Source organism: Rana temporaria, chromosome 2 (assembly GCF_905171775.1).
Source record: "Rana temporaria chromosome 2, aRanTem1.1, whole genome shotgun sequence".
In the NCBI taxonomy this organism is placed as follows: domain Eukaryota; kingdom Metazoa; phylum Chordata; class Amphibia; order Anura; family Ranidae; genus Rana; species Rana temporaria.
The window spans coordinates 345443177-345469170 of NC_053490.1; the positions used below are offsets into that span (position 1 = coordinate 345443177).

Below are 25994 nucleotides of genomic sequence, written 5' to 3' on the forward strand. Positions count from 1 at the left end.
AAGCTAATGTTCAGTTTTTTTTATTTTCCTTGCATGTCCCCCTCGGATCTACAGCGACTGCACTTCCAAGTGTACTTGTAGTGCAAAGTGGATTGGCCTTTCGTAAATAACCCCCACAGTCTGCTAGACAGAGTAATAGCTACATTAAAGTAACTTAGAATCAGGTTCTATACCACTAAACGGGAATCAACATAGGAAATCAGCAAATTCACTAATAAACAGTGTATAAAAATTTTGCAATGTGAACAATAACGCTACAACTGGGCTAGAGTACACTCTAATAGAATAGCTAGGGTATGGTATAGCATCCATTGAGATGTGCTAAGAAAGGGACAAGGTTTGCTGGGTAGCTACCGAAAAAAGGTTTTAAGCCTTGAGTGTTTCGTCCTGAGTCTTTAGCTAGTTGGCGTTGGGGCCCAATGACACCATTGGCATGCTTGTGGACAGTTGATAAGGCCTGCGTGCAACAACAGAGCCTTTAAAATAGCTGCAAAATCAGTTTCTAAGTCTTTAATGATAGCAACAAGGCAAGGCTCTCTAGTTAGGTGTCCTCTCACTCTGAGTTGCCTAGGGTGACTCCGGTCTCTAGCGCATCAAAGTCTGTATTCTGGCAGTGGGCTCCATCCCTCTTCACTCAGGTCACAGTTCTACACTCTCTGGTTTCCCCATACAGCAATGGCTTTCCAGTGGGTCAGTCTCTCTCTCTCCCTGGGGTGGTACCACAGCATGGTCCTCTCACTATCTCTGCCCGCACTACACCGACTTCCCAAGGAAATTTTTACCTTGGAAACTTCTGCTTTTTCCACCCTCTTTGAGGCGTTATCTGTGGTAGTTGTAGTTCAGAGACTATAGCCTTAAATTATTAGTCTTCTGAGGGGACTTCATGTCCCACTGCTGATGTGGGAAAGGAGGCAGGGGAGTTTTAAACAGCTATACCTCCCCCCTGTCACAGAACAGCTGCTCTGCCATGTGCTACCCAGTGGGGTGTGGGGGAGGGGGTTGAGTCAAGTAGGTGGAAACACACAGAAAACACCTGTTTACGCCTATGGAATTAAAATGTGTCTTCATCTGCATTACATGGGGGATTAGCAGTTTTAGAGGAAAGATAACATTGTTTGTGTTTTCAGTTTGGCTCATGAGAATTGACAAGCACACTGCACTTCTGACAAGATCAACAGTCTGGACTTCCTGAGAATTTTGTTACCTGTGTTTACTCACAGACAGCAATGGCCGCTGTCGTCTTGCCAAATCATTCACAGGCAGAGTGGCAGCAGCTAAACATTATCACAAGACATTCACATACCTCCCAACTTTTTGAGATGGGAATGAGGGACACCTATCACCAAAATAATGCAGGTATAGGACACACCCCTTGTCACGCCCACTTAAAGGAGAATTGTACAGAATAACAAGATTTGTTAAACCAACAAGTGCTTTTTTTTTACCACTATGTAGCGCTCATCCCCGAAGGAGCCGCTGGTTTAGAATAGGGATGGCGTGTTACCTCTGTGAGCGTCTACGGGTAGATGATGATGAGAGTAGCAATGATGGAATGTCCAAACAGCTGGTGTCTTTCTTGTGCTTTTATTTCTGCCCAACACGGCAAACAGTAAAACTTGAGGTAAATAGATCAAAGATGGGTGAGGAGGATGATTAGCAGATTCAGGCCTAATATAACGGAAGCAGTCCTGCTTCCAACGACACTTCACTTTCGTCGCCACTCCAGCCGGAGTGGGCATAGTGTACCGGACAAGCCTCTCACACCGACCTGGCAGCCAGGGTATCACTCTGCACTTTTGGGAGGATCAGGTCTCTGCCACAGACCTGGCCTCAGAACTTAGGTTATGGAGACTATTCTCCTCAGTAAACTTCTTCAGGCCTGGATCTCGCTCAGGTAGTTTCAATTAGGTTCCGACTGACAAGTGGCTAACTTCCACCCCATCAGTATTCGTCACCTCGATCCCCGGTGGATTGTCTAGGCCCTGTTGGACCGCCAGCCTCTCATTGGCGCTCCTCAGACGGACTCCCCACCGAACAGCTATTTCGCTTGGGATCTCCTCGGAATTGGGGACCCAGTCGATCACTGGCGCCCCGCCATAGCTTCAGATGCTCCGGGTGAACATGGTCCCGGAACCCGGAACAGAACACCTCGTGGCACGCGCACCCCGGCCTGGTAGGCCGCATCGTCGGGGGCCATGATGTGTGGTCACCCTGAAGGTGGGTGCCACACCCCGAACAAGACAGGACAGACCCACCCTAATGGCGTCTGTCTCAGAAATACCTTCCCCCAGCATTCCCCTGCGAGGGAAAATCCCTCCTGATTGGCTGCTGGCAAGAGGCACCCCAGCCCGGACTCCGCTGCTGCCACCTGCCGCCCCGGGGTGGAAAAGCACCCCAGGAACACAATAAACCGACAGTACAGCCCAGCTGAAACAGAGGCCCAATTTGTACAAATCACTTGGATGAGAGCTAACTAACTCTCTCATCCCCCTTAAATTTAGAATAGCACCTGTACAGAAAGTACACAGGCTCTACAACTACTATTCCTTTATATTGGCTTTTGGAATTTACAAATGCAGCAATTTAGAAATCAGATGAAAGGTTTAGCGCTGGAACACACCTTTTGATCAATAAAAAGTGCATTTTTTATACAACTGTATAGATCAGACCAAAATTAGGGACAAATGAGGAGGAATAAGGGACATTGCTCCAAATCAGGGACAGTCCCTCGAAATCAGGGACAATTGGGAGCTATGCATTCAGGCTGATAAAATTTGTAGAACAGCCCTAATTATTTATGCAAATAAGGCCTAATACAGCCATTAAATAGGAGCTCCAGGCTCTCCCAAAAAAAAGTTAAGAGTCAGTTGCTGCAAATACTGTAGCTGCTGACTTTTAATATAAGGACACTTACCTATACAAGGATCCAGTGATGTCCTCACCTGAACCGATTCTTCAATCAGTTTTGGTTGTAGGCATCTCTAGTAAGGATAACAGGAAGTGAAGCCTGTTTCTTACTGCGCATAGGTGTGCCTTGTGAACGCTCCTGTAGTCTATTAGGACCTGTGATATGTCCCAGAAGACTGCAGGGGAAGGAGGGAGAGCTGAATTTCTGGCTCAGATCGCTTGTCAAAACCAGGTACCATCTCCCCTCCAAAAAGTGCCAAATGTGGCAGTGGAGAGGAGGAGAACGCAAACAAGCAGAGCTTCCCCTTTTGAGTTGAGCTCTACTTTAAGAACTGGCAAGCAGCAACATACAGAATTTTTATTAGCATTATTGGTTAACTGAACACTTTATTTACTAAACTCAGTGAGCATCCACTTTAATAACAGAACAGTCTCTATGCCTTTAGTAAATCAATCCCATCATATCACTTGACCTATATTAATGTCTTTCTTGGCTGGTCTGAATGCAAGCAAACCTTGTCCCACTAGCTGGATAGCAAACCAATAATCCATCATTAATGCAAGTCTTGCTCAGCGTATGTCTACAGAAATCTACTACGTGCAATTAAAAATTGGACTACTAAAAAGAAAGTAATTTGTCGTGTTTTGTTTACATTTTTTAAAACAGCGTTTTGCAGCATGTGCATCCCCGGAACCTTAGTAGTGGGAATCTCATACCGCACGGACACCAATTTAACTGCGCACACCTCGAAGGCCGCGGCTGCCCTTCGATGTGCCTGTCTTAAAATATTTTTGGTGTCCTCGCTGTTGCCGGATACGTCTCAGCTTTTGTGTACAATCCGTTCATAATCGCCTTATTGTGTTTTACTTTCCCAGCCGCCCCAGTCTAGGGGCACGGCTAAAAGATAACGTTGAGTAAGGTCGGACCGGAGCAATGAATTTGGAGTTACTCGGTAAGGAGAGGTCGGAGAAAAGGAGCGGGATGTATGAAAGGGAGAATGGATGTGAGGGGCCCTGTGCTGTGTATGTAGCGGAGACGTCCTAACAAACATTTCTCTTCAGAAATTCTCCACTGGAGACGATCATTCTGTGTATCTTCGCAATGTACGTTCTGTGCACTGCTGCCCGGAGGATTCTATGTAAACCGATTGCACGTTGTAATGTTTGTTGCCGAATCTCTGCTGTCAGAATAGGGCTGCAGCTGATTGGCTACAGCCTCTTAAATTTCCAACATATCTCCTCGTCAGAAGTTGATCAAACGATTGATATAAGCGGGGACTGATCGAAATCCATTCGGCCCCTTCTAAAACACCAGAATTTCAATCAATATATGGCCAATTTTAGAAGCAGCAGCTACATCCCCCCCATATCTTATCTTCACCTGACCATTATATCAGAAACACACCTTAAAGGATCACTAAAGGATTTTTTTTTTTAGCTAAATGGCTTCCTTTCCCTTACTGCAGTACTGGTTTCATGTCCTTATTGTTCGTTTTTGCTTTGAAGTTGCTGTAATTCTGCTGTGATCTCCACACTTCCTGCTTGTCTGGCTCCTTATAACCATCATACTGGGAGCTTTTCACCGTAGGTCTAAGCTGTCATTACTGTGTGTCTAAAACTTAACAGAACCAATCAGATTCATTTTAAAAACAAAACACTGCCCTAGATTTGTTTGTTTTTGTTCTGTGGGTCTCTTTACTTCACAGAAACATGAAACCAGTTTAAAAACGAAAGTTAAACTGTAGGCACATTATATGATTGAATTTAATCTATTTTTAATCATTTTTAAAAGGCATCAGTTAACTTTTATGTCTCTATACCCTGTAAACAGTCATTTCAGCAAAACATTTTTTTCCTTTAGTGGGTGTCAGTAAGGGCAGCGTGGAACTGCCTGCGTATCGCTATAGTCTGAATCCAGGCTTAAAGGGGTTGTAAAGGTTTGTTTTTTACTTTCTAAATAGGTTTCTTTAAGCTAGTGCATTGTTGGTTCACTTACATTTTCTTTCAATTTCCCTTCTAAATGTTTTTTTTCCTTTGTTTGAATTTCTCACTTCCTGTTCCTCCTCAGTAAGCTGTTCTGGCTGACTAATCCCCAGCCAGATGATGGGGGCAAGCTTACTGATGAGAAACAGCAAGTGAGAAATTCAGACAAAGACGGAAAAGGTAAGTGAACAAACAATGCACTAGCTTAAAGGAACCTTTTTAGAAAATAAAAAACAAACCTTTACGACCCCTTTAAGCCTGGATTCAGACTATAGCGATACGCAGGCAGTTCCACACTGCCCTTAATGACACCCAAAGATCGGTTCACAGATCACAGTGCGAACTGTGGATTTAGAGAGGAACACCCATCCGATCCGTTTCCAATGCAGGAAACAAAAAGTCCCTGCTTCTTTTTTTAGACGAGTCCAATGCGAGTTTAGCCATACAACTGTATGGCTGAATTTGCGTTGCACAGACATGGCATGTGATCGGCAAAGCAGTACAAGTGCGAATTACATGCAATGTCTGTTTTCGCAATAGTGTGAACCCAGGCTTAAAGCGGAGCTCCGCTGTAAAAAAAAATATTAAAAGCCAGCAGCTACAAATACTGTAACTGCTGACTTTTAATAAATGGATACTTACCTGTCCTGGCGTCCAGCGACGCCGGCAGCAGAAGACGAGCAATCGCTCTTCTTCTCTCGGCTGCCCCACCACCATCATCGGTGAGGGAATCAGGAAGTGAATCGTTGTGGCTTCACTGCCCGGTTCTCCCTGTTCCCCCGTACCCCCCCCCACAACGGGGGGGGGGGGGGGTTATGGGAACTGACGTACTGCCCGCAGGTCCCCACAGAGTCTATGCCCGGAAGTGGGTGCAAATACCTGTCATAGACAGGAATCTGCCCCCCCCCCCCCCCCACTGAAAGAAGCCAATTGTGGCACAGGAGGAGGGGAGGAATCCGATGAGCGGAAGTTCCACTTTAGGGTGAAGCTCTGCTTTAAACAGCAGGGTTTTTCTTTTTTGCAGAATTGTACTTGCCTAGGTGAATGAAGCATTTGTCCGATGCCACATCTGTCTCCCGCCACTTAGATACTAAGATAACCAAGCGATTAAACACTCGCTCAGTTCTCAGGGCTGCGCAAGCAGAAAGCCGATGACGGTCAGTCACCGTTGTCTGCTCTGCACCCTCCTCGCTAACTGGAGCACTGGGTTGTGGAGAGGATGGGAGCAACAGGCTCAGGCTCTCAGTGGCTTGCTGAGCTAGGTACTGGTACTGGGTACTGGTTCAGGCATGTGGGTGGATCCCGGCTTCATTGTTGTGATCTCTTTCCGGGCCTGGACAGGCTCTGTGGCGTCAGCCCCCTGTCTGCTGAAAGCAAGCCACAGGAGTGCAGAACAAACAAGCTTTGGATGTACTTCTCCCTTTAAGGCTGCATTCACATTCAGTGCATTGAATCGCAGGCAGATTTTCCACGAATCGGGACTCACTTTTGAGATGCCATTAATTTGAATGACACCTCAAATCGCGGCACGGGTCTGCCGCGATAAAACACGCTGCAATCGCGGCAACGCGCATTGCAAGAAGCATGTCGCCCAAAAAAAAAAGAGACTACTTTTAGGCGACATGCTTCCCGCATCATATTGTCGCATCTAAAATGTGAGTCCTGCGATTTGTCATTCACACATCATCGCTTTCAAGTCCCGGGCAGATTCCTGGCAAATCTGCCCGCAATTTATAAATATTGAAGTGTGAATGCAGCCTAAGGGTAGATTTAGATGTGTGCTCCCTTTTCTCTAATACCCGATCTACGTTCACCTCAGACTCAAGGTAATAAAACCATAAAGCTGCATTTACTGGGTTCAAGAATTACTTGGCCCTATAGCCAATTCTGATCACCTCCTATATTTTATATATTTCAAGTACTTGTATAGCGTATGTAAACCCAAAGCCTGCTGAGGAAAATAAACAACTTGTGGCTACATTTGTTTACATCACAATACTGCCATTAATTAAAGGATCACTAAAGGATTTTTTTTTTTAGCTAAATGGCTTCCTTTACCTTACTGCAGTACTGGTTTCATGTCCTTATTCTTCGTTTTTGCTTTGAAGTGGCTGTAATTCTGCTGTGATCTCCACACTTCCTGGTTGTCTTTTTCCTTACAACCATCGTACTGGGAGCTTTTCACGGTGGTCTAAGCTGTCATTACTGTGTGTCTAAAACTCCTCAGAACCAATCAGATTAATTTTAAAAACAAAAAACACGGCCCTGGATTTGTTTGTTTTTGTTCTGTGTGTCTCTCTAGGAACATGAAAACCGTTTACAAGTGAAACTAACCTACAGGCACATTATATGATTGATTTTTTTTCTATAGGTAATCATTTTTAAAAGGAATCAGTTAACTTTTATGTCTCTATACCCTGTAAACGGTCATTTCAGCAAAAAAAAAAATTCCTTTAGTGACCCTTTAATGCGGCGGTAAGGACTCGTTTACACTTGCTTCAAAACATGGCTTTGGACACACTTTTTTTTAAAGCTTTCTGATTGCCAGTCAAAGCCTCCTGTCACTAAATAAAATGGTTAGCTTAAAGTCCTGTTTTACACCATCGAAGCATCAAAAACATATCAAAAAAGCACGCTCATCTGATTCCTCCCCCCCTCTGGTGCCACAATTTCCACCTTTCGGGGACAGGTTTTGACAGGTATCCTCAGTCACGGCTATTGACGTCACGGCTGAGGTTCCCTCCTCCTACCCCAGCCGCCGGGCCAGTAGGCGAGAGGAGTGGGCCTCACGCATGTGCAGTAGGATTCCCGGCGTAAAGGCAAAAGGCTACACTGCCGGGTACCCTTACCCGCAATGGCGGCGGCAGCACCCAACAGCTAATGGAAACATCAGCTGCGGCACCGGCATCGCTGGACTCCAGGACAGGTGAGTGTTCTATTATTAAAAGCCAGCAGCTGCAATATGTGTAGCTGCTGTTTTTTTTTTTTGGGGGGGGGTGGAACTCCTCTTTAAATTGCTAAGATCGACAGTCTGATGATAGATCGATCATGACATTCAGTAAGCTGGCCACAAGTCTATTTTCTTGGCTAAGAGCCTTGGAATATTTTATATAATCTGCACGCCAGCAATTACCATTTAAACTCTTACATACAATACCCATCAAGTTCCAGCCACAAAAATGAGCAAATTCCAGGCCTTCTGAATTCAAAAGCAATACTTCACCATTTGCAAAAATCTGTTACAGCTAGTTCTGACCTTTTTTTAGGCTGCTTTCACACTGAGATGTTTTTCAGGCGCTTTTGGTTGGTTGAAATAGTGCCTGAAAAAAGCCTCCCCAGTGTGAAAGCCTGAGTGCTTTCACACTGGAGCGGTACGCTTGCAGGACGGGGGAAAAAAAGTCCTGCAAACAGCATCTTTGGGGCGTTGCGGGAGCGGTAAATACACCGACCCTAAAACGCCCCTGTCCTTGAAATCAATGGGCAGTGCTGCGGAAACACCTGCAATGCACTTTGGCGCTTTGCAGCTGCTTTTAACCCCTTTTTTAGCTATTAGCGGGGGTTAAAAGCACTCTGCTAGCAGCTGCTAAAACAACTGTGAAGCGCCACCAAAAATAGCAACGCTTTACTGCTGAGGCCCCCCGTCCCAAGTGCCCTTTATCCTAAAGTAAAATCCTAGTTTTAAAGAGATCAGGAATTGGTCTTTCTATCTGTCTCTCACTAATAAACGTGATAAAAAAACTCCCACATCCACTCTACTATCACCATGTCTTCTAGGCAGAGACCACAGTAGTACAACTAGAGCCAATTTGTCAATGAGCTACTTAGTCAAACTTTCACATTTTTGCCCAACATTACCAGTTGGATGTAGTACGAGACACAGCCTAGAAATTTGGAAAAGTTGTTTAACCCTCCCCAATAAAGGGGTGTAGGCAAAACATACGTTATGCTCACTGGTAATTATTTTCTGCAGTCTTGCTTATTCCCTTATTCTCTTACTGGAAAATATGTCCAACATGTTTACCTGGTCTCTTGTACACTGGTAGGAATTAAAATGCATGTTCCTGTTGTAGTGTGCAGTCATAAAGACTGTGTGGAAACATTGTTACTGGTGAGTGTAACTTCTATCATCCTTTGCTTCATGACATTGCACTTTAGGAAATATTTATCTATGCGAGAGAAGTTTGGATCTGATTCCTGGCTCTGGAGATATACCACAGCCTGCGTTGTGTTGCTTGCTGCTCTGCAGGAATAATCACATGGCGCTAGTGTACCTGCTCCGTAGAGACCTCAGATGCATAGTGACGGTTGCACTTCCAGGCTCTTCCTCAGCACTTATGTGTCACGTGACACAAAAGTGATGGGATCTCTGGAAGGACTTTTTCCCAATCTGCACCAGTAACTTTTTTGCATCTGAAGTCTGGTTAGTGTTTTGTGAGAGTTTTTTGCTGGCTAAGGGTGGTAGATTTTTCCTTGGAGCAGCAATTTTTTTTTTTCAGGGGTGGCTGGCTTGGTTCTAGTTAAGTTGTATATTGTCTAGTTAATTGTATATTGTCACAATTGGCTATTTTCTGTCTGCATATTTTCACATTTTGCTCTCTGCGGATTGCAACAATTTGCCCATTTGTTATCCATGCTTTGTAACAATTCACCACAAAACGTGCACTTTACCCTTCAAGTTTGGTGTGGATTTGGGGGGGGGGGGGGGGTACACCTATGCCTGGCATAGTGGTTATGGGAGGTGACTTAGCAGAGTTTGCAAGCACCCAGATCGTGCCCCCCCAAGTGAATGAGTATGGAGTAATTTAGAAAAGAATAAAATTGTACTAAAAAAACGCACACTGTTTTTGCCAAGTCCTTTTATTAAAAAAATTTGTCCTGATGCAGATCCATTGTCATTAACGATAAACACAATGTCCATGCTAAAAAAAAAAAGTGCTCACTCGTCCCCCACCCCCTCCTTTTCTGGCCTGTTTGCTCAGATAAGTGTTGGGGGGGGGGGGGGGGCATCCCCAATTTTTCTTTACCACAAGGTCCCCCCTAAAAATGTATTGCTCAATATTTGTATTGAGGTTTTCATAAGAAAGACATAACAGCTTGCAGGCTTATACATGGGAGACAGTCATAACCATGAATAACATACATAAGTATTGAAATCAATAAATAATCAAAAAGGAATATAATTGATAACAAGACTATACCAGAGTAAATTTAAAGAATTCGAACCCCTTAAATGTCGGCGTATCTAATGGATCATGCCTCCTGACCACACATCCACCCCTAATGGGCATACACTGTGGATGGGTGGGGGCTCATGTTGTACACACGGGATGGACTTCAAACAAACTTTTCAGTGGATTTTTATGCGAAGGGAGTTGGCCGGGCACACCCATAGCATACACACGCTCGGACTTTTCTGAAAACGTTCCTAAAATTTTCCCAACATCACGTGGTTTTTCTGCTCTTTACCGCCACCCTTTGGTCAACTTCTGCTATTATTGGTTGATTTTAACATTGGTTCTGGGCTTGCGTATTTGTACTTTGGACTTTTGTTGCCCGGAAAGTTTGTCCGTTTGCAGAGCGAACTTTTGTCCGATGAAAACCGAAAAAGTTTGACGGATGGAGCGTACACACGGTCGGATTTTTTGGAAAACCTGCTCATTTTGAAGTTTGTTGGCAAAAAGTCAGACCGTGTGTATGGGTCTTAAAGGGTTAGTAAAGGAATTTTTTTTTTTTTTTTGCTTTAAAATAACAAACGTGATACTTACCTCCACTGTGCAGTTCGTTTTGCACAGAGTGGCCTTGATCCACGTCTTCTGGGGTCCTTCGTAGAGGTCGACCGATATATCGGTCGGCCGATATATCGGCCGATATTTGGCAGTTTTTAAGAAATCGGCATCGGCCGATTATTGTAAAAAAATCGGCCGATTTTCGGCTGCCGCGCTAAACCCCGCTCCACGAGAAATGAATCCTTCAGCCACGCTGCTGGTAGCCTGCGCGCCGGCCCCTCCCCCCCCCTACCTCGACGGGCTGTAGCAGAAAGCAAACTTGTCACAAGCCCGAGCAGCTGCAGTAGTTGCTTGTCTGCGCGAAGAGATCACAAAAGCTTCCTGCATGCTGGGACGGTGGCGGGATTACTTAACATGGGCTCTAGGCTACGGCAGCCGTAGCCTAGAGCCCATGTTAAGTAATCCCGCCACCGTCCCAGCATGCAGGAAGCTTTTGTGATCTCTTCGCGCAGACAAGCAACTACTGCAGCTGCTCGGGCTTGTGACAAGTTTGCTTTCTGCTACAGCCCGTCGAGGTAGGGGGGGGCGGGGGCCGGCGCGCAGGCTACCAGCAGCGTGGCTGAAGGATTCATTTCTCGTGCTGCTGGAGACTGGGGTAATGTACAGTATTCCTATCATCTCTGATAGGTGCCTCGGCTCTCTAGTGATTGTACTCCAACTCACGTGGGAGCTCACAGGTGTCATCCAATGGACAGTGCTGGAGGGAACAGTGTGTACATGTTAGAGCACACACCTCTCCTGTATACACACTCATTTTATCCATCCCCACCCACGGCCAGCTCCATCCATCCACCCCCCTCTACAAAGCATCTCCCACCCACGGCCAGCTCCATCCATCCATCCCCCTTTACAATACATCCCCCCACCCACGGCCAGCTCGCTCCATCCATCCATCCCCCTTCACAATGCATCCCCCACCCACGGCCAGCTCCATCCATCCATCACCCTTCACAATACATCCCCCACCCACGGCCAGCTCGCTCCATCCATCCATCCCCCTTCACAATGCATCCCCCACCCACGGCCAGCTCCATCCATCCATCCCCCTTCACAATACATCCCCCACCCACGGCCAGCTCCATCCATCCATCCCCCTTCACAATACATCCCCCACCCACGGCCAGCTCGCTCCATCCATCCATCCCCCTTCACAATACATCCCCCACCCACGGCCAGCTCCATCCATCCATCCCCCACCAACGGCCAGCTCCATCCATCCATCCCCTTTCACAATGCATCCCCCACCCACGGCCAGCTCGCTCCATCCATCCATCCCCCTTCACAATGCATCCCCCACCCACGGCCAGCTCCATCCATCCATCCCCCACCAACGGCCAGCTCCATCCATCCATCCCCTTTCACAATGCATCCCCCACCCACGGCCAGCTGCATCCATCCATCCCCCTTCACAATACATCCCCCACCCATGGCCAGCTCCATCCATCCACCCCCCTTCACAATGCATCCCCCACCCACGGCCAGCTGCATCCATCCATCCCCCTTCACAATTTATCCCCCACCCACGGCCAGCTCGCTCCATCCATCTATCCCCCTTCACAATGCATCCCCCACCCACGGCCAGCTGCATCCATCCATCCCCCCTCTACAATGCATCCCTCACCCACGGCCAGCTCCATCCATCTTCACAATGCATCCCCCACCCACGGCCAGCTCCATCCATCCCCCTTCACAATACATCCCTCACCCACGGCCAGCTGCATCCATCCACCCCCTCCCTCCATCCACAGCCAGCACCATCCATCTCTTCCCCTCCACAAAGCATCCCCCCTCCAAGGCCAGCAACATCCAGCCATCCCCCTCCACAATGCATCCCCCAGGCACAGCCAGCACCATCTTTCCCCCTCCACAACGCATCTCCCACCCACGCCCAGCACCATCCATCCTCCTCCACAATGCATCCCAATCCAAAAATCGGCCCAAAATATCGGCCGCAAAAATCGGCCTCATATATCGGCCATCGGCTCCCCCGATTTCTAAATATCGGCATCGGCATCGGCCAGAGAAAAACCCATATCGGTCGACCTCTAGTCCTTCGGCAGCTGTCTCTGTCCTCTCCGCAATTACTGACCACAGTCATGCGAGAGCTCGCATGGTGGTGAGTAATTGCGGGCACGCTCCCGTGATACAGCGAGCGGCCATAGCCGCTCACTATATCACTCGGTCCCGCCCCTCGGCGCGTCACTGGATGTCAATGGCTGCGCTGCTCTCAATCCATCCGCTCTAGCCAATCAGCCGCCAGGCTGAGCGGCAAAGAGGATCTCGACTGCGTGGGACTTTCGAGGGGTCAGGTAAGTATAACGTGGGGGGGGGGGGAGGCGGCAGCATCCAATGTTTTTTCACCTTAATGCATAGATTGCATTAAGGTGACATTTTTTTTTTCTTTACAACTCCTTTAAGAATGTTTTCGCCAAAACTATACCGTGTAGTGTAAGAACCACAAAGAGGTCTAGATACTCTTGTCATAAAGTTCAAATGTCATATGTAGTTAAAGCGGTTCTATACCCGCAACTACTTACCTGGCCCACGCCGAGCGAGATGTCCTCTTGCCTCGGCGTGTCTTCCGTACAGGTTTAGGAGATATTCTTTATAGGCACAGGTGAGCCTTATTATAGGCTTACCTGTAGGTAAAAGTGGTAGTAAAACATGTTTTACATTTTTCCTGTGGATAAAAACACGATAGGGAAAAAAAACAATCGTCTGTGTGGAAGTCCATCGGTCAAAAAACCATGCATGCTCAGAATCAAGTAGACGCATGCTTGGAAGCATTGAACTTCATTTTTCTCAGCACGTCGTAGTGTTTTACGTAACTGCGTTTGGACACATTCAGATTTTTGACCGATGGTGTGTAGGCAAGACTGATGAAAGTCGGCTTCATCGGATATCCGTCGAAAAAATCCATCGGATTAGATTCCATTAGATATCCGGTCGTGTGTACAGGGCTTAAAGGGGTTTTCCACCCATTTTTTAAGTTTATTAAAAGTCAGCAGCTACAAAAAGTGTAGCTGCTGGCTTTTAATAAACTGACACTTGCCTGCACCAGCGTTCCAGCGACGCGCCGGCCGGGGGTCCGCTCCTCTCCCCCCCTCCCCGGCTGGCGTCTTCATTGTCACTGTGGGCACCCGGCCGTGACAGCTTTCGGCTTCACGGCCGGGCACCCACTGCGCATGTGCGGCCCGGCGCTGCGCTGTTTGATTGGACAGGCGATCGCCTAGGACCTGACGTGTCCTAGGCGATCGCCTAGGACCTGACGTGTCCTAGGTGATCGCCTACAGGGAGGGGCTGCCAAAAGGCGATTAAGCTTAATCGCCTTTGCAGCCCCTCGGCGGAAGGAGGAAGTGGGACAGGAAGTCCCCTTCTCCTGAAGCCCCCACTCCCCCCCCCCCCCCCCCCCAAAAAAAAAAATTACATGCCAAATGTGGCATGTAAGGGGGAGAGGAGTGGGTTAAGAGGAAGTTCCATTTTTGGGTGGAACTCCTCTTTAAGAGGTGTAAATTGCATGAACATTTTGAAACAATCTATCAATCTAATATTATTATCCTCTGGCTGTCATTTTGGCAAAAATAAGGGATTTCAGCATCCTGTTTGGTTTCAGCCACAATCAAGGTGAGCGATTTCCATGCTTTGGCTATAGTTTGTTTGGCTGCAGTTGTGAGATTAATAAGAAGTTGAAATTCAGTACGGGTGAGTTCAGCTGGTTTGAGATTTAGAAGGGCTCTACAGCTGGGTCTGGAAGTATAGAGATTTCCAACGCTTTAGAAGCCATATCAAATATTTTTCCCCAGGGCTACTGGACATTGCCACCAAATATGAAAATGGGTGCTTGGTGTGGAGCATCCTCGGAAACAATTTTCTGGGTATGCATGGACGAATTTTGCTATTCTGGCTGATACCAAATACCAACGTGCCAGAACTTTAAAATTTGGTTTGTAAAGCTTAACAATTTGGGGAAGAAGTTTTGGTGGCTAACCAAATACTGGACCAGTTATATTTATATCAAATAGGCGGTCTAAATCTTGCAACCATTTAGAAACCTAGGAGGGAAATAAGTTGTTTGGTTTAGTGGTGAGAAGTTTGTATAGAAGTGAAATCAGTCCTCTAATATGTGGATCACTCTTACAAATACATTTATATTGCGACATTTAGTTAAGCATTGAACCTGTGAGTGGTACAAACAATTCTCAATTTGTTAGTCCTAGGGAGCCCAAATGTTTCACAAAGTGTAGGGAATGTATAAAGAGCACTGGAAGAGGCTAATTTGTATAATTGGGTCATATTTATAGATGATCATGCTGCGAATGATTGGGAATTCCCAGGCATGATAAAAAGCTGGATTCTTAAGGAAGGAAATGATGGGATTATGTGGAGATTGTGAGAAGTCTTAAATTTGTCCCAGATAGTCAAGGAATGTTTAGTAATGGTATTGGAGAGGTGAGTTCTATCTTTATGTTGAAGCCATAGCATATTGGCCACGGATATGGGGTTGCTGTCAATGAATTTGACAGCTACCCATAAAGGGATTTCCCTGATAGCATGATACTTGGGAAGCTGTCATAATTGGGCAGCGTAGTAATAGGAAGAAAAGTTTGGCACTCCCAACCCACCTTCATCTTTAGAAAGGTAGAGTGTTGACAATGGTATACAGGGTTTGGTAGATTCCGACATAAGTCTTCATTGTAAAAGTCTTAAAAAATATGGTGGTAGCGAAATAGAAAGTACTCGAAACAAGTACAGAAATGTTGGTAATATCGTCATCTTTATTGCATTGATCCGCCCTAACCACGACAAGGGGAGAGAAGACCATTGTTTCATAAGGCCTGTCAGGGCTCGACAAAATCCAGGCACCCGGTCACAATTTCGACAAGAAATAGTGACCTGGCGCCCTGGAAAGCTTAGGCCTGTAGAAGGCCGCAAAGCCGCGGCCTCAATTACTGGCTGGCGCGGGATCCTGTGTCTCTGTGCTCCCCCACCACACCGGCCGGTAACTTAGGCCACAGCTTTGCGGTCTTCTGCAGGCCTAAGCTTCCTTCTGTGATCTTGTGGTGGCCGTTGGCATTACAAGTAAAACAGCAATCCAGCAATTCTAATGTGTTTTTCACTGTGTTTTCACTGCCATCTCCTTCCCTCTAATTGGAGCCCCCAAACACATAATATATATCAGAATTGGACCTAATTAATTGTGCAAGGGGTTCTATAAGTAGGGCAAAAATCAACGGGGAGAGGGAACAACCTTGCCTTGTACCTCTCCTAAAATCTATCATTGCTGATTTGTAGCCAGTATATTTAACGTATGCCCACAGATAGGGTTGTCCCGATACCCCTTTTTTAGGACTGAGTACAAGTACCGATACTTTTTTTTTTTTCCAAGTACTCGCCGATACCGAAACTTTTTTTAAAATGTGTCCCCAAATGCAGCCATGTCCCCCCACAAATGCAGCCATGTCCCCCCACATATGCAGCCATGTCCCCCCCACATATGCAGCCATGTCCCCCCACATATGCAGCCATGTCCCCCCACATATGCAGCCATGTCCCCCACAGATGCAGCCATGTCCCCCCCCCATATGTGCAGCCATGTCCCCCCCCCCCATATGTGCAGCCATGTCCCCCCCCCCCATATGTGCAGCCATGTCCCCCCCCCCATATGTGCAGCCATGTCCCCCCCCCCATATGTGCAGCCATGTCCCCCCCCCCCATATGTGCAGCCATGTCCCCCCCCCCCATATGTGCAGCCATGTCCCCCCCCCCCCATATGTGCAGCCATGTCCCCCCCCCCATATGTGCAGCCATGTCCCCCCCCATATGTGCAGCCATGTCCCCCCCCATATGTGCAGCCATGTCCCCCCCCATATGTGCAGCCATGTCCCCCCCCCCCCATATGTGCAGCCATGTCCCCCCCCCCATATGTGCAGCCATGTCCCCCCCCATATGTGCAGCCATGTCCCCCCCCATATGTGCAGCCATGTCCCCCCCCATATGTGCATCCATGTCCCCCCCCCATATGCATCCATGTCCCCCCCCCATATGCAGCCACGTCCCCCCCCCATATGCAGCCACGTCCGTCCCCCCCCATATCCAGCCATGTCCCCCCCCATATATGCAGCCATGTCCCCCCCCATATATGCAGCCATTTCCCCCTTACCGTACATGCTGCCCCGCCGCCGCTTGGTTAATACGGGCGGGGAACATTACAGCTTTCATTTGAATAGCTGTAGTCTTTCGCGCCGCATATAGACACTCCCCCTTGCTTGGGATTGGACAGTTCACCCGAGCAAGGGGGAGTGTCTATACGCGGCGCGGCGGGAAACACTACAGCTATTCAAATGAAAGCTGTAATGTTCCCCGCCCGTATTAACCAAGCGGGGATGCGGCGGGGGGGGGGGGGGGGGCAAGTATTCTATTTCGGTATCGGGGGTATTTGCGGGAGTACAAGTACTCCCGCAAATACTCTGAATCGGTCCCGGTCCCGATACCCAGCTCAAAAAAATGACTCCCAAATCCCCATTTATGTCAAATGTATTGCATATATGGCCAAGTGACAGAGTCAAATGCCTTCCTGACATCTAAAGAAAGGAGGCAGGCTGTGATGCGGCATGACTCGAGTAGGAGGGCGCGTCTAATATTATCTCCCACTTGTCGTGTGGGCATGAATCCTGTTTGGTCACGATTAATTTGTTGGCCTATAATGGGGTCGAGACGATTTGCTATAATTTTGGCTAAAAGTTTTATGTCCAAATTCAGAAGGGATATGAGATTGAAATTGGTCCAGGAGGTTGAATCTGATTTGGGCTTAGGAAGCATAGTTATCATAAAGGGCAATGTTTCTGTTCTGAACGTGTGACCATTAAGTATACGATTGAAGGCTCTGGTTAATATTGGTGTTAGAGTGGGTGTAAATTGTTTTTAATATAATGCCGAAAACCCATCAGGGCCCGGTCTTTTGTGAGGCTTTAAAGCTTTTATGGCATTTTGGGCTTCGAATTCTGTAATGGGATTCTCAAGAATCCAAGGTTGGGAAGATTAATATTGGTAAACAGGTTATCTGCTTTTGTCTTATCAAAGCCTAGCGAGGGGAATACAATTTTAGCTAAGTTCGATCGAAACACTTCAAGTATTTTAATAGGGTTACTACAGTATATGCATATTGGGATAATTTCAATTGAGTATGAATTATTGCCTTTTAAACTCAGTGCCATAGGAGTATCGGGCTTGTTAGCTTTGTGGTATTGAGTATGTTGGCATTTAAGTATGAATCTCTTTGCTGAGTCTGTTAAAAAAAAAAGGTCTCCAACCTCCAAGCCTCCAACTTCGCAAACAAAACCTTACGTGTTCTTTAATGGCTGTAGCCTGTTGTATTAATTTGCCCCGAACTACAGTTTTGTGAGCTTTCCATAAAGTAAGAGTAGAAACATCTACTGTGTCATTGACTGAAAAATATTTTGTGAGTGCTGCTTCAATCTCTAAGCGATGAGAAGGATGGGTTAACGCAGGCCTCGACAAAATCTGGGTGACAGGTCGCAATTGCGACAAGAAATTGTGACCTGGCCCTGGGGAAGCTTAAGCCTGCAGAAGGCCGCAAAGCCGCGGCCTTAATTATCGGCTGACGCGGGGCACAATCGCGGCGGGCCCGCGCCCGCCGTAATTGAGGCCGCGACTTTGCGGCCTTCACAGAAGGAAGCTGAGGCCTGCAGAATTACGCGGGTCGGCAGGTAATTGAGGCCACGGCTTTGCGGCCTTCTGCAGGCCTCAGCTTCCTTCTGAGATCTGACGCCATCTTGTGGTGGTTGTTGGCATTACAGGTTACATTACATTACGTCTACCCTACAAGTAGCAAAACAGCAGTACTAATGTGTTTTCAGTGCCATCTCCTTCCCTCTAATTAGAACCCCCAAACATTATATATATTTTTTATTCTAACACCCTAGAGAATAAAATGGCGGTCGTTGCAATACTTTCTATCACACCGTATTTGCGCAGCAGTCTTACAAGCGCACTTTTTTTGGGAAAAAATAAGACAACAGTAAAGTTAGCCCAATTTTTTTTTTTTATATTGTGAAAGATAATGTTACGCCGAGTAAATTGATACCCAACATGTCACGATTCAAAATTGCATCCGCTCGTGGAATGGTGACAAACTTTTAACCTTTAAAATCTCCATAGGCGACGTTTAAAAAATTCTCCAGGTTGCATGTTTTGAGTTACAGAGGAGATCTAGGGCTAGAATTATTGCTTTCGCTCTACCAATCGCGGCGATACCTCACATGTGTGCTATGAATACCATTTACATATGCAGGCGCTACACACGTATGCGTTCGCTTCTGCGCACGATCTTGGCGGGACGGGGTGCGTTTTTTGGCTCCTAACTTTTTTAGCTGGCTCCTAGATTCCAAGCAAATTTGTCAAACCCTGGGTTAACGTAGAGTCATTAATATACCAAGTCCTGTCCTGTGACCTGGGTATCAGGGAGGCTATGGTGGTATAGACTGCGCAGTGATCCGTCCACGGGGAGGGAATGATTTTAGAGGAAAGTATTTCCAGGATCATACTAGGCGGGACAAATTTTTATATGTGGTCAATGTGTGCAAAGGAATTATGTGGATAAGAGTAATGTGTGAAGCATCTATTAAGTAGGGTTAAGTTCACGCCATGTATCTGCTAGTTTATGTGTAGTAAGTAAATGTTGAATTGTGAACTTATTGGGGTTAGTGAGGGGGACTGAAGGGGATTTATCAAGGAAAGGGAAAATAGTCACATTAGAGTCTCCGTATAAGATGACTGTTCCAAACTTATGTGTTTCTACAACCTGGAGAAGATATGATAAAAAGGCTACCGGGCAATTATTAGGGGCAAAATAGGATACAATTGTGATTGCAATATCCAAAATATAGCCTGTGAGTAAGAGATATCTGCCCTCGGGATCCGTCAATTGTGAGGTAAAAGTAAACGGAACATTGCGATGAACCAATCAGAGTACCTCGTTGCTTGACAGTGGCTGAAGCTGTGAAATCTTGAGGATAAGAGACAGATAAAAGTTTAGGAGAAGACGTGTCATTAAAGTGGGTTTCCTGTAAACAAATATGTGCTTTTTCGGCTGATAAGCCTTGCATATTTAAAGATAGTATGTTGAGGGGTGCCATAACTTATCCAAGACAAGTATTATAGCAGGAAAAGCAAAACCTGAAATGGGAGCTGCAACTACCACCAGAGGATAAGGAAGAATGAAGGAGGAAACTTAAAGCGGTGGTTCACCCTGAGTTTACACATTCTGTCTATCCCAATGCTACGCATAGACAGAGACCCAACGATTTTTTTTTTTAAGTGCTCCTTACCCCTTTTTTTGGAGCTGTTTCCGACCTGTCACTCAAAATCCCCTGCGGGGAATGGGCGTGTAAGGCCATTCTCCCCCGTCCTGTCAATCAGCTTCAGAGACTCCTCCGGAGACGCGCTGTGCTCAAATCGCGCGTGATCTCGCCGGTCACGTGAGTACGCCGGCCGTTGCTTTGGCAACCGTGTAGTGTTGACGGCGACGCTCGCCGTCAACACTGCACATGCGCGGGATCGAGCGGTGAATGCTGGGAGGCCAGCATTCACCGTATCCCGGAAGAAGACCCTGTCGGCTTCACAGTGCCCACAGGAAAAATGGAAACGGCCATCGCCAGAAAATTTAATATATCCTTTTCGGTATATCAGCGCTTACGCCGGCTAAAGGAGTGGGACACCCTCGTAGTGCGGGAGTACAGGTAAGCCCTGATGATAATTGCAAAAAAAAAAAAAAACGATATCCCGCGGAACCCCCGCTTTAAGAAGAAAAAAACATTATAAAATTGATCAACCCTAATGGGAGTAAAAAATAACATTAGATAGTAGCTGAACAATAGGGTGTGGGAACATCAAATAGACCCCGAGAGGCTCCATGGCCACCATCAGAATCCTGCATAACGGTAACAGGAGACAGAGGGTGGCAAAATGGTTCCCAAAAGCTGGACAATGCCGGAGAACCACAAACGGTATAAGGCAAAACTAGTTTTAAATATAACCTTAATATAAACGTATTCTAACGATTTTGACATAGCCATTTTTGACCAGGAAATTATAATACCTGTGAAATAAAAAATTAAATAATGGGATAATATAAAAAAGAAACAAAAACATTCCAAACTGTTGAAAATAACAGGTGATGAAGGTTAATAAGGTCGTAGGGTTACCAGTTGTATAAAGGGAAAAAAAAAACATACTTTGAGCAATAAATACCCTAGGACAGGGTTCGACAAAATCCGGGGGCGCCCGGTCGCAATTGCGACTATAATTGGTGCCCGGGGAAGTTTTTAGGCCTGCAGAAGCCCGCAAAGCCGCGGCCTCAATTACCGGCCAGCGCAGCCCGACGCAATCGCGCGGCAGGGAAGGTGGGGACGCACGGAGACATAGGATACCCAGGATTCTAATGGAGCTTCCACAGTGTTTTCACTGCCATCTCCTTCCCTCCTAATTAGAGCCCCCAAACATCAGCTCCCAAACATAAGACAACAGTAAAGTTAGCCCAACTTTTTTTTTATATTGTGAAAGATAATGTTACGCCGAGTAAATTGATACCCAACATGTCACGCTTCAAAATTGTGTCCGCTCGTGGAGATGGCGACAAACTTTTACCCTTTAAAATCTCCATAGGCGACGTTTAAAAAATTCTACAGGTTGCATGTTTTGAGTTAGAGGAGGTCTAGGGCTAGAATTATTGCTCTTGCTCTAGCAATCGCGGTGATACCTCACGTGTGATATGAATACCGTTTACATATGCGGGTGCTACTCACGTATGCGTTCGCTTCTGAGTGCAAGCTCGGCGGGGGCGTGTTTTCTGGCTCCTAATTTTTTTAGATGGCTCCAAGATTCCAAGCAAATTTGTCAAACCCTACCCTAGGACATACTGATTTCTGTTCATACAGAGACCCTGCTTACAGAGGATAGGTTTGAAATTGCAGTGTATATTGTGAACCTGAGAGAATTAAACATAGGATTATGCATGAATTACAAGGAATATTAAAGGGGTTGTAAAGGTTTTGTTTTTTTATTTTTCTAAATGGGTTCCTTTAACCACTTAAGACCTGGACCTTTAGGCAACGAAAGGATCCGGCCAGTTTTTGCAATTCGGCACTGCGTCGCTTAACTGACAATTGCACGGTCGTGCGACGTGGCTCCCAAACAAAATTGGTGTCCTTTTTCCCCACAAATAGAGCTTTCTTTTGGTGGTATTTGATCACCTCTGCGTTTTTTTATTTTTTGCGCTATAAACAAAAACAGATCGACAATTTAAAAAAAAAAATGCAATATTTTTTATTTTTTGCTATAATAAATATCCCCCAAAAATATATAAAAAAAACATTTTTTTCCTCAGTTTAGGCCGATACGTATTCTTCTACCTATTTTTTGTAAAAAAAAAAATCCCAATAAGCGTTTATCGATTGGTTTACAAAATAGGGGATAGTTTTATTGCATTTTTATTAATTATTTTTTTTACTACTAATGGCGGCGATCAGCGTTCAGCTATAAAAATACATTGTTTAATGTGAAAATGACAATTGCAGTTTGGGAGTTAACCACTGGGGGGCGCTGAAGGGGTTGAGTGTGACCTCCATATGTGTTTCTAACTGTAGGGTGTGACGTCATTGATCGCCTTTCCCTATATCGGGGAACTGACGATCAATGACAGCGCCACTGTGAGGAACGGGGAAGGTGTGTTTACACACACCTCTCACCGTTCTTCAGGTCCTGTGACTGATCGTGCCCAGCCGTGCCATTCTGCTGATGTATATCGGCGTTGGACGGTCCTTAAGTGTTTTAATAGCCTGTGTGCAAGGTCTGGGTAGCTGACTCAGCCCATTCTGTGGTAATATTCATAATATATTATAAGGGACAGTGGTTGCCGGTATTTTAAGTCCACTCCTCACATGCCTCCCTTTAATACAGTGGTCTCAAAGTACCGGCCCGCGGGCCATTTGCGGCCCGCGGACCAGTTATAAATGGCCCTCAGGCAGGGTGGAAGTGAGGGGAGCAAAAAAAAAAAATTTTTTTTTTTTTGAGCTGGTGCCATCTGGTGGTGAGCCGTTGGTATTACAAGTTATTACCACCAGATGTGAGCTGGCGCCATCTGGTGGTGGCCGTTGGTATTACAAGTTAAGCATTACAAGTTAAACAGCAATTCTAATGTCATTTTACACTATTTTCACTGCCATATTCTTCCCTCTAATTAGAACCCCCAAACATTATATATATTTTTTATCCTAACACCCTAGAGAATAAAATAGCGATCGTTGCAATACTTTCTGTTACGCCGTATTTGCGCAGCGGTCTTACAAGCGCACTTTTTTGGGAAAAAAATACACTTTTTTTAATTAAAAAATAAGACAACAGTAAAGTTATCCCCATTTTTTTTAATATTATGAAAGATAATGTTACGCCGAGTAAATTCATACCCAACATGTCACGCTTCAAAATTGTGTCCGCTTGTGGAATGCCGACAAACTTTTTTACCCTTTAAAATCTTCATAGGCGACGTTTAAAAAAATCTACAGGTTGCATGTTTTAAGTTACAGAGGAGCTAGAATTATTGCTCTCACTCTACCAATCGCGGCGATACCTCACATGTGTGGTTTGAACACCGTTTACATATGCGGGCGCTGCTCACGTATGTGTTCGCTTCTGCGCGCAAGCTCGTCGGGACGGGGTGCGTTTTCTGGCTCCTAACTTTTTTAGCTGGCTCCTAGATTCCAAGCAAATTTGTCAAACCCTGACTTACACCAGTGCTGGTGGTAATAATGCGCTCGCTGACACCAGTGCTAGGGGTTAATAATGTGTTCGCTGACACCAGTACTGTTGTTTTTGAAGTTTGAAAGTTTGCATGCGGCCCCCCATGGCATATGAAAACTTGTCTTGTGGCCCTCAGGTAATTTGAGTTTGAGACCCCTGCTTTAATAGCATGTCTGACTGTCATCTGCAAGGTCTGGGCCCTATACTGACTGCTGTCATCCTCGTTCAATATGATTCTTACTTCCGCGGCACCCAGGGCTCGACAAATCCCGGTCGCCATGGCGACTAGAAATAGGGTCCTGGCGACTTGGCTTGGAAGGGGGGGCAAACATTTTTTTTTTTTTTTTTTTTGTGAGCCGGTGCCATCTGGTGGTGAGCCGTTGGTATTACAAGTTATTACCACCAGATGTGTAAGCTGGAGCCATCTGGTGGTGGCCGTTGGTATTACAAGTTATTACCACCAGATGTGTAAGCTGGAGCCATCTGGTGGTGGCCGTTGGTATTACAAGTTAAGCATTACAAGTTAAACAGCAATTCTAATGTAATTTTTCACTGCCATCTTCTTCCTTCTAATTAGAACCCCCAAACATTATATATATTTTTTATCCTAACACCCTAGAGAATAAAATGGCAATCGTTGCAATACTTTGTCACGCCGTATTTGCGCAGCGGTCTTACAAGCGCACTTTTTTGGGAAAAAATTACACTTTTTTTTATATTAAAAAATAAGACAACAGTAAAGTTATCCCCATTTTTTTTAATATTATGAAAGATAATGTTACGCCGAGTAAATTGATACCCAACATGTCACGCTTCAAAATTACGTCCGCTCGTGGAATGGCGACAAACTTTTACCCTTAAAAATCTCCATAGGCGTTGTTTAAAAAATTCTACAGGTTGCATGTTTTGAGTTACAGAGGAGGTCTAGGGCTAGAATTATTGCTCTCGCTCTACCAATCGCGGCGATACCTCACATGTGTGGTTTGAACACCGTTTACATATGCGGGCGCTGCTCACGTATGTGTTCGCTTCTGCGCGCAAGCTCGTCGGGACTTGTGAATGGGAAACTAGTCTTGCGGGATCTAGGAGCTGGCAGGCAAAGTAAATGACGTAGCCCGGCATGCAAACACAATTTTTCCGGCATCTTACACAGAGAAACAAGTTCAGATGCCTGTTTCAGGGCCTTCAGTAACATACGTTCAAATTGTTTAAACATTTTAGATTGTGTCACTGTCTGTGAATCTTCAGCATCAGTGTCATACTCGCCAACGTATTCCTGTGGCTTCAGGCTGTGTGACAGGGTTTTGAGAGAGCGCACTGTGTACTAGTTTGTGAGGTAGCTGATGCCGAAATCTTAGAGGACGGCCTAGACGGTGCTTCTTGGGAGATACCGGCTTTAAACTTTGGTTTAGGGGCCCTCAGGGCCATAGTAACGGTACTGGTAAGCTCATGGTTGTTAGGATGCTGCCGAATGCCAACTCCTTAACAACCAGCAGCCCTGAACTGAACTGTCACATTAAGCAGTGGTAGGAATATCCCTGCTAAATGTTTTACTTCACAGTGCAGCCAGAGGTCCCAAACTGCATTAAGATAAGTTACAAAAACGCACGTTCGCTACAGCAAAATAAAACATTTAACTGATGTGTGAATTGCACATTTATGAGTTAAATGAGCTATTTTGCCTTTAACGTGGCATTTTAACTCTTAAAGGTTTATTTTTATCTTTTCAATAACAAACCTGTACCTACCTGATTTACCTGGTCATGACTGGACTTGGAGACTTAATGACTCACTATTACAGGACGACATATGCTCTACAGATATCCAGACCACCATATCAAACTTTATCTCTGACCATAGATATGACGATACTTCTTCTCCCATACAATGGGAGGCATTGAAATGCATATTACGCGGGGTCTTTATTAAACACGGCTCTAGACTCAAACGACTACGTCTTGCCCAGATTCAGGAACTGTCTCTTCGGATTGCTAACCTGGAACGTTCCCATAAATGTACTCAATCTCCGACCACCCAAATTGCTTTATCCGACACAAGATTTAAACTGCTGAACTTGTTTGAACAGAAGGCCTTGTCCATTAGGGACAGATCACGTAAACTGTTTTCTGTCGAAGCTAACAAACCAGGTAGAATGTTGGCCAGAGCCCTCCATGCTAAAAATAGCATTGCTTCCATTCCTAAACTCAAGAGACCTGACGGCCAACTCGCCCATCATCCTAAGGAAATTAATGAATTGCTTTTTTTTTTATTATAAAACAAAATAATACAACACATACGCAAACAATAATACAGCCACGGTAACAGTCCTACCTGTTCTTATACATCCCTTGCTGCCTTATGATCTACATTAAACATATACATCAATCATACCCATCTCTTTCCCCCCCTGCTTCCCGGGGAGGACATCCATGGAAAGCAAAAATAAAAATAAAAAAACCTGGACCCCCAGAGAATCAGAAATTCCCTCTCCCCTCCCCCTCT

The 25994-nt window shown here is 45.8% G+C and overlaps 1 protein-coding gene across 2 annotated transcripts in view; it reads left to right on the top strand.

Moving 5' to 3' along the window:
- Positions 1–3633: 3633 nt before the first annotated feature.
- The window catches only part of RBBP5 (RB binding protein 5, histone lysine methyltransferase complex subunit), a 144662-nt gene continuing 122301 nt past the window's right edge, over positions 3634–25994 (top strand). Inside the window, exon 1 of one of the 2 annotated variants that reach the window (XM_040337560.1) lies at positions 3634–3860. In XM_040337560.1, the coding sequence (XP_040193494.1) occupies positions 3842–3860 (19 nt within the window). In that variant the 5' untranslated portion in view covers positions 3634–3841. The remainder of the gene's footprint in view (positions 3861–25994) is intronic. The other variant, XM_040337561.1, reaches the window with a different exon arrangement.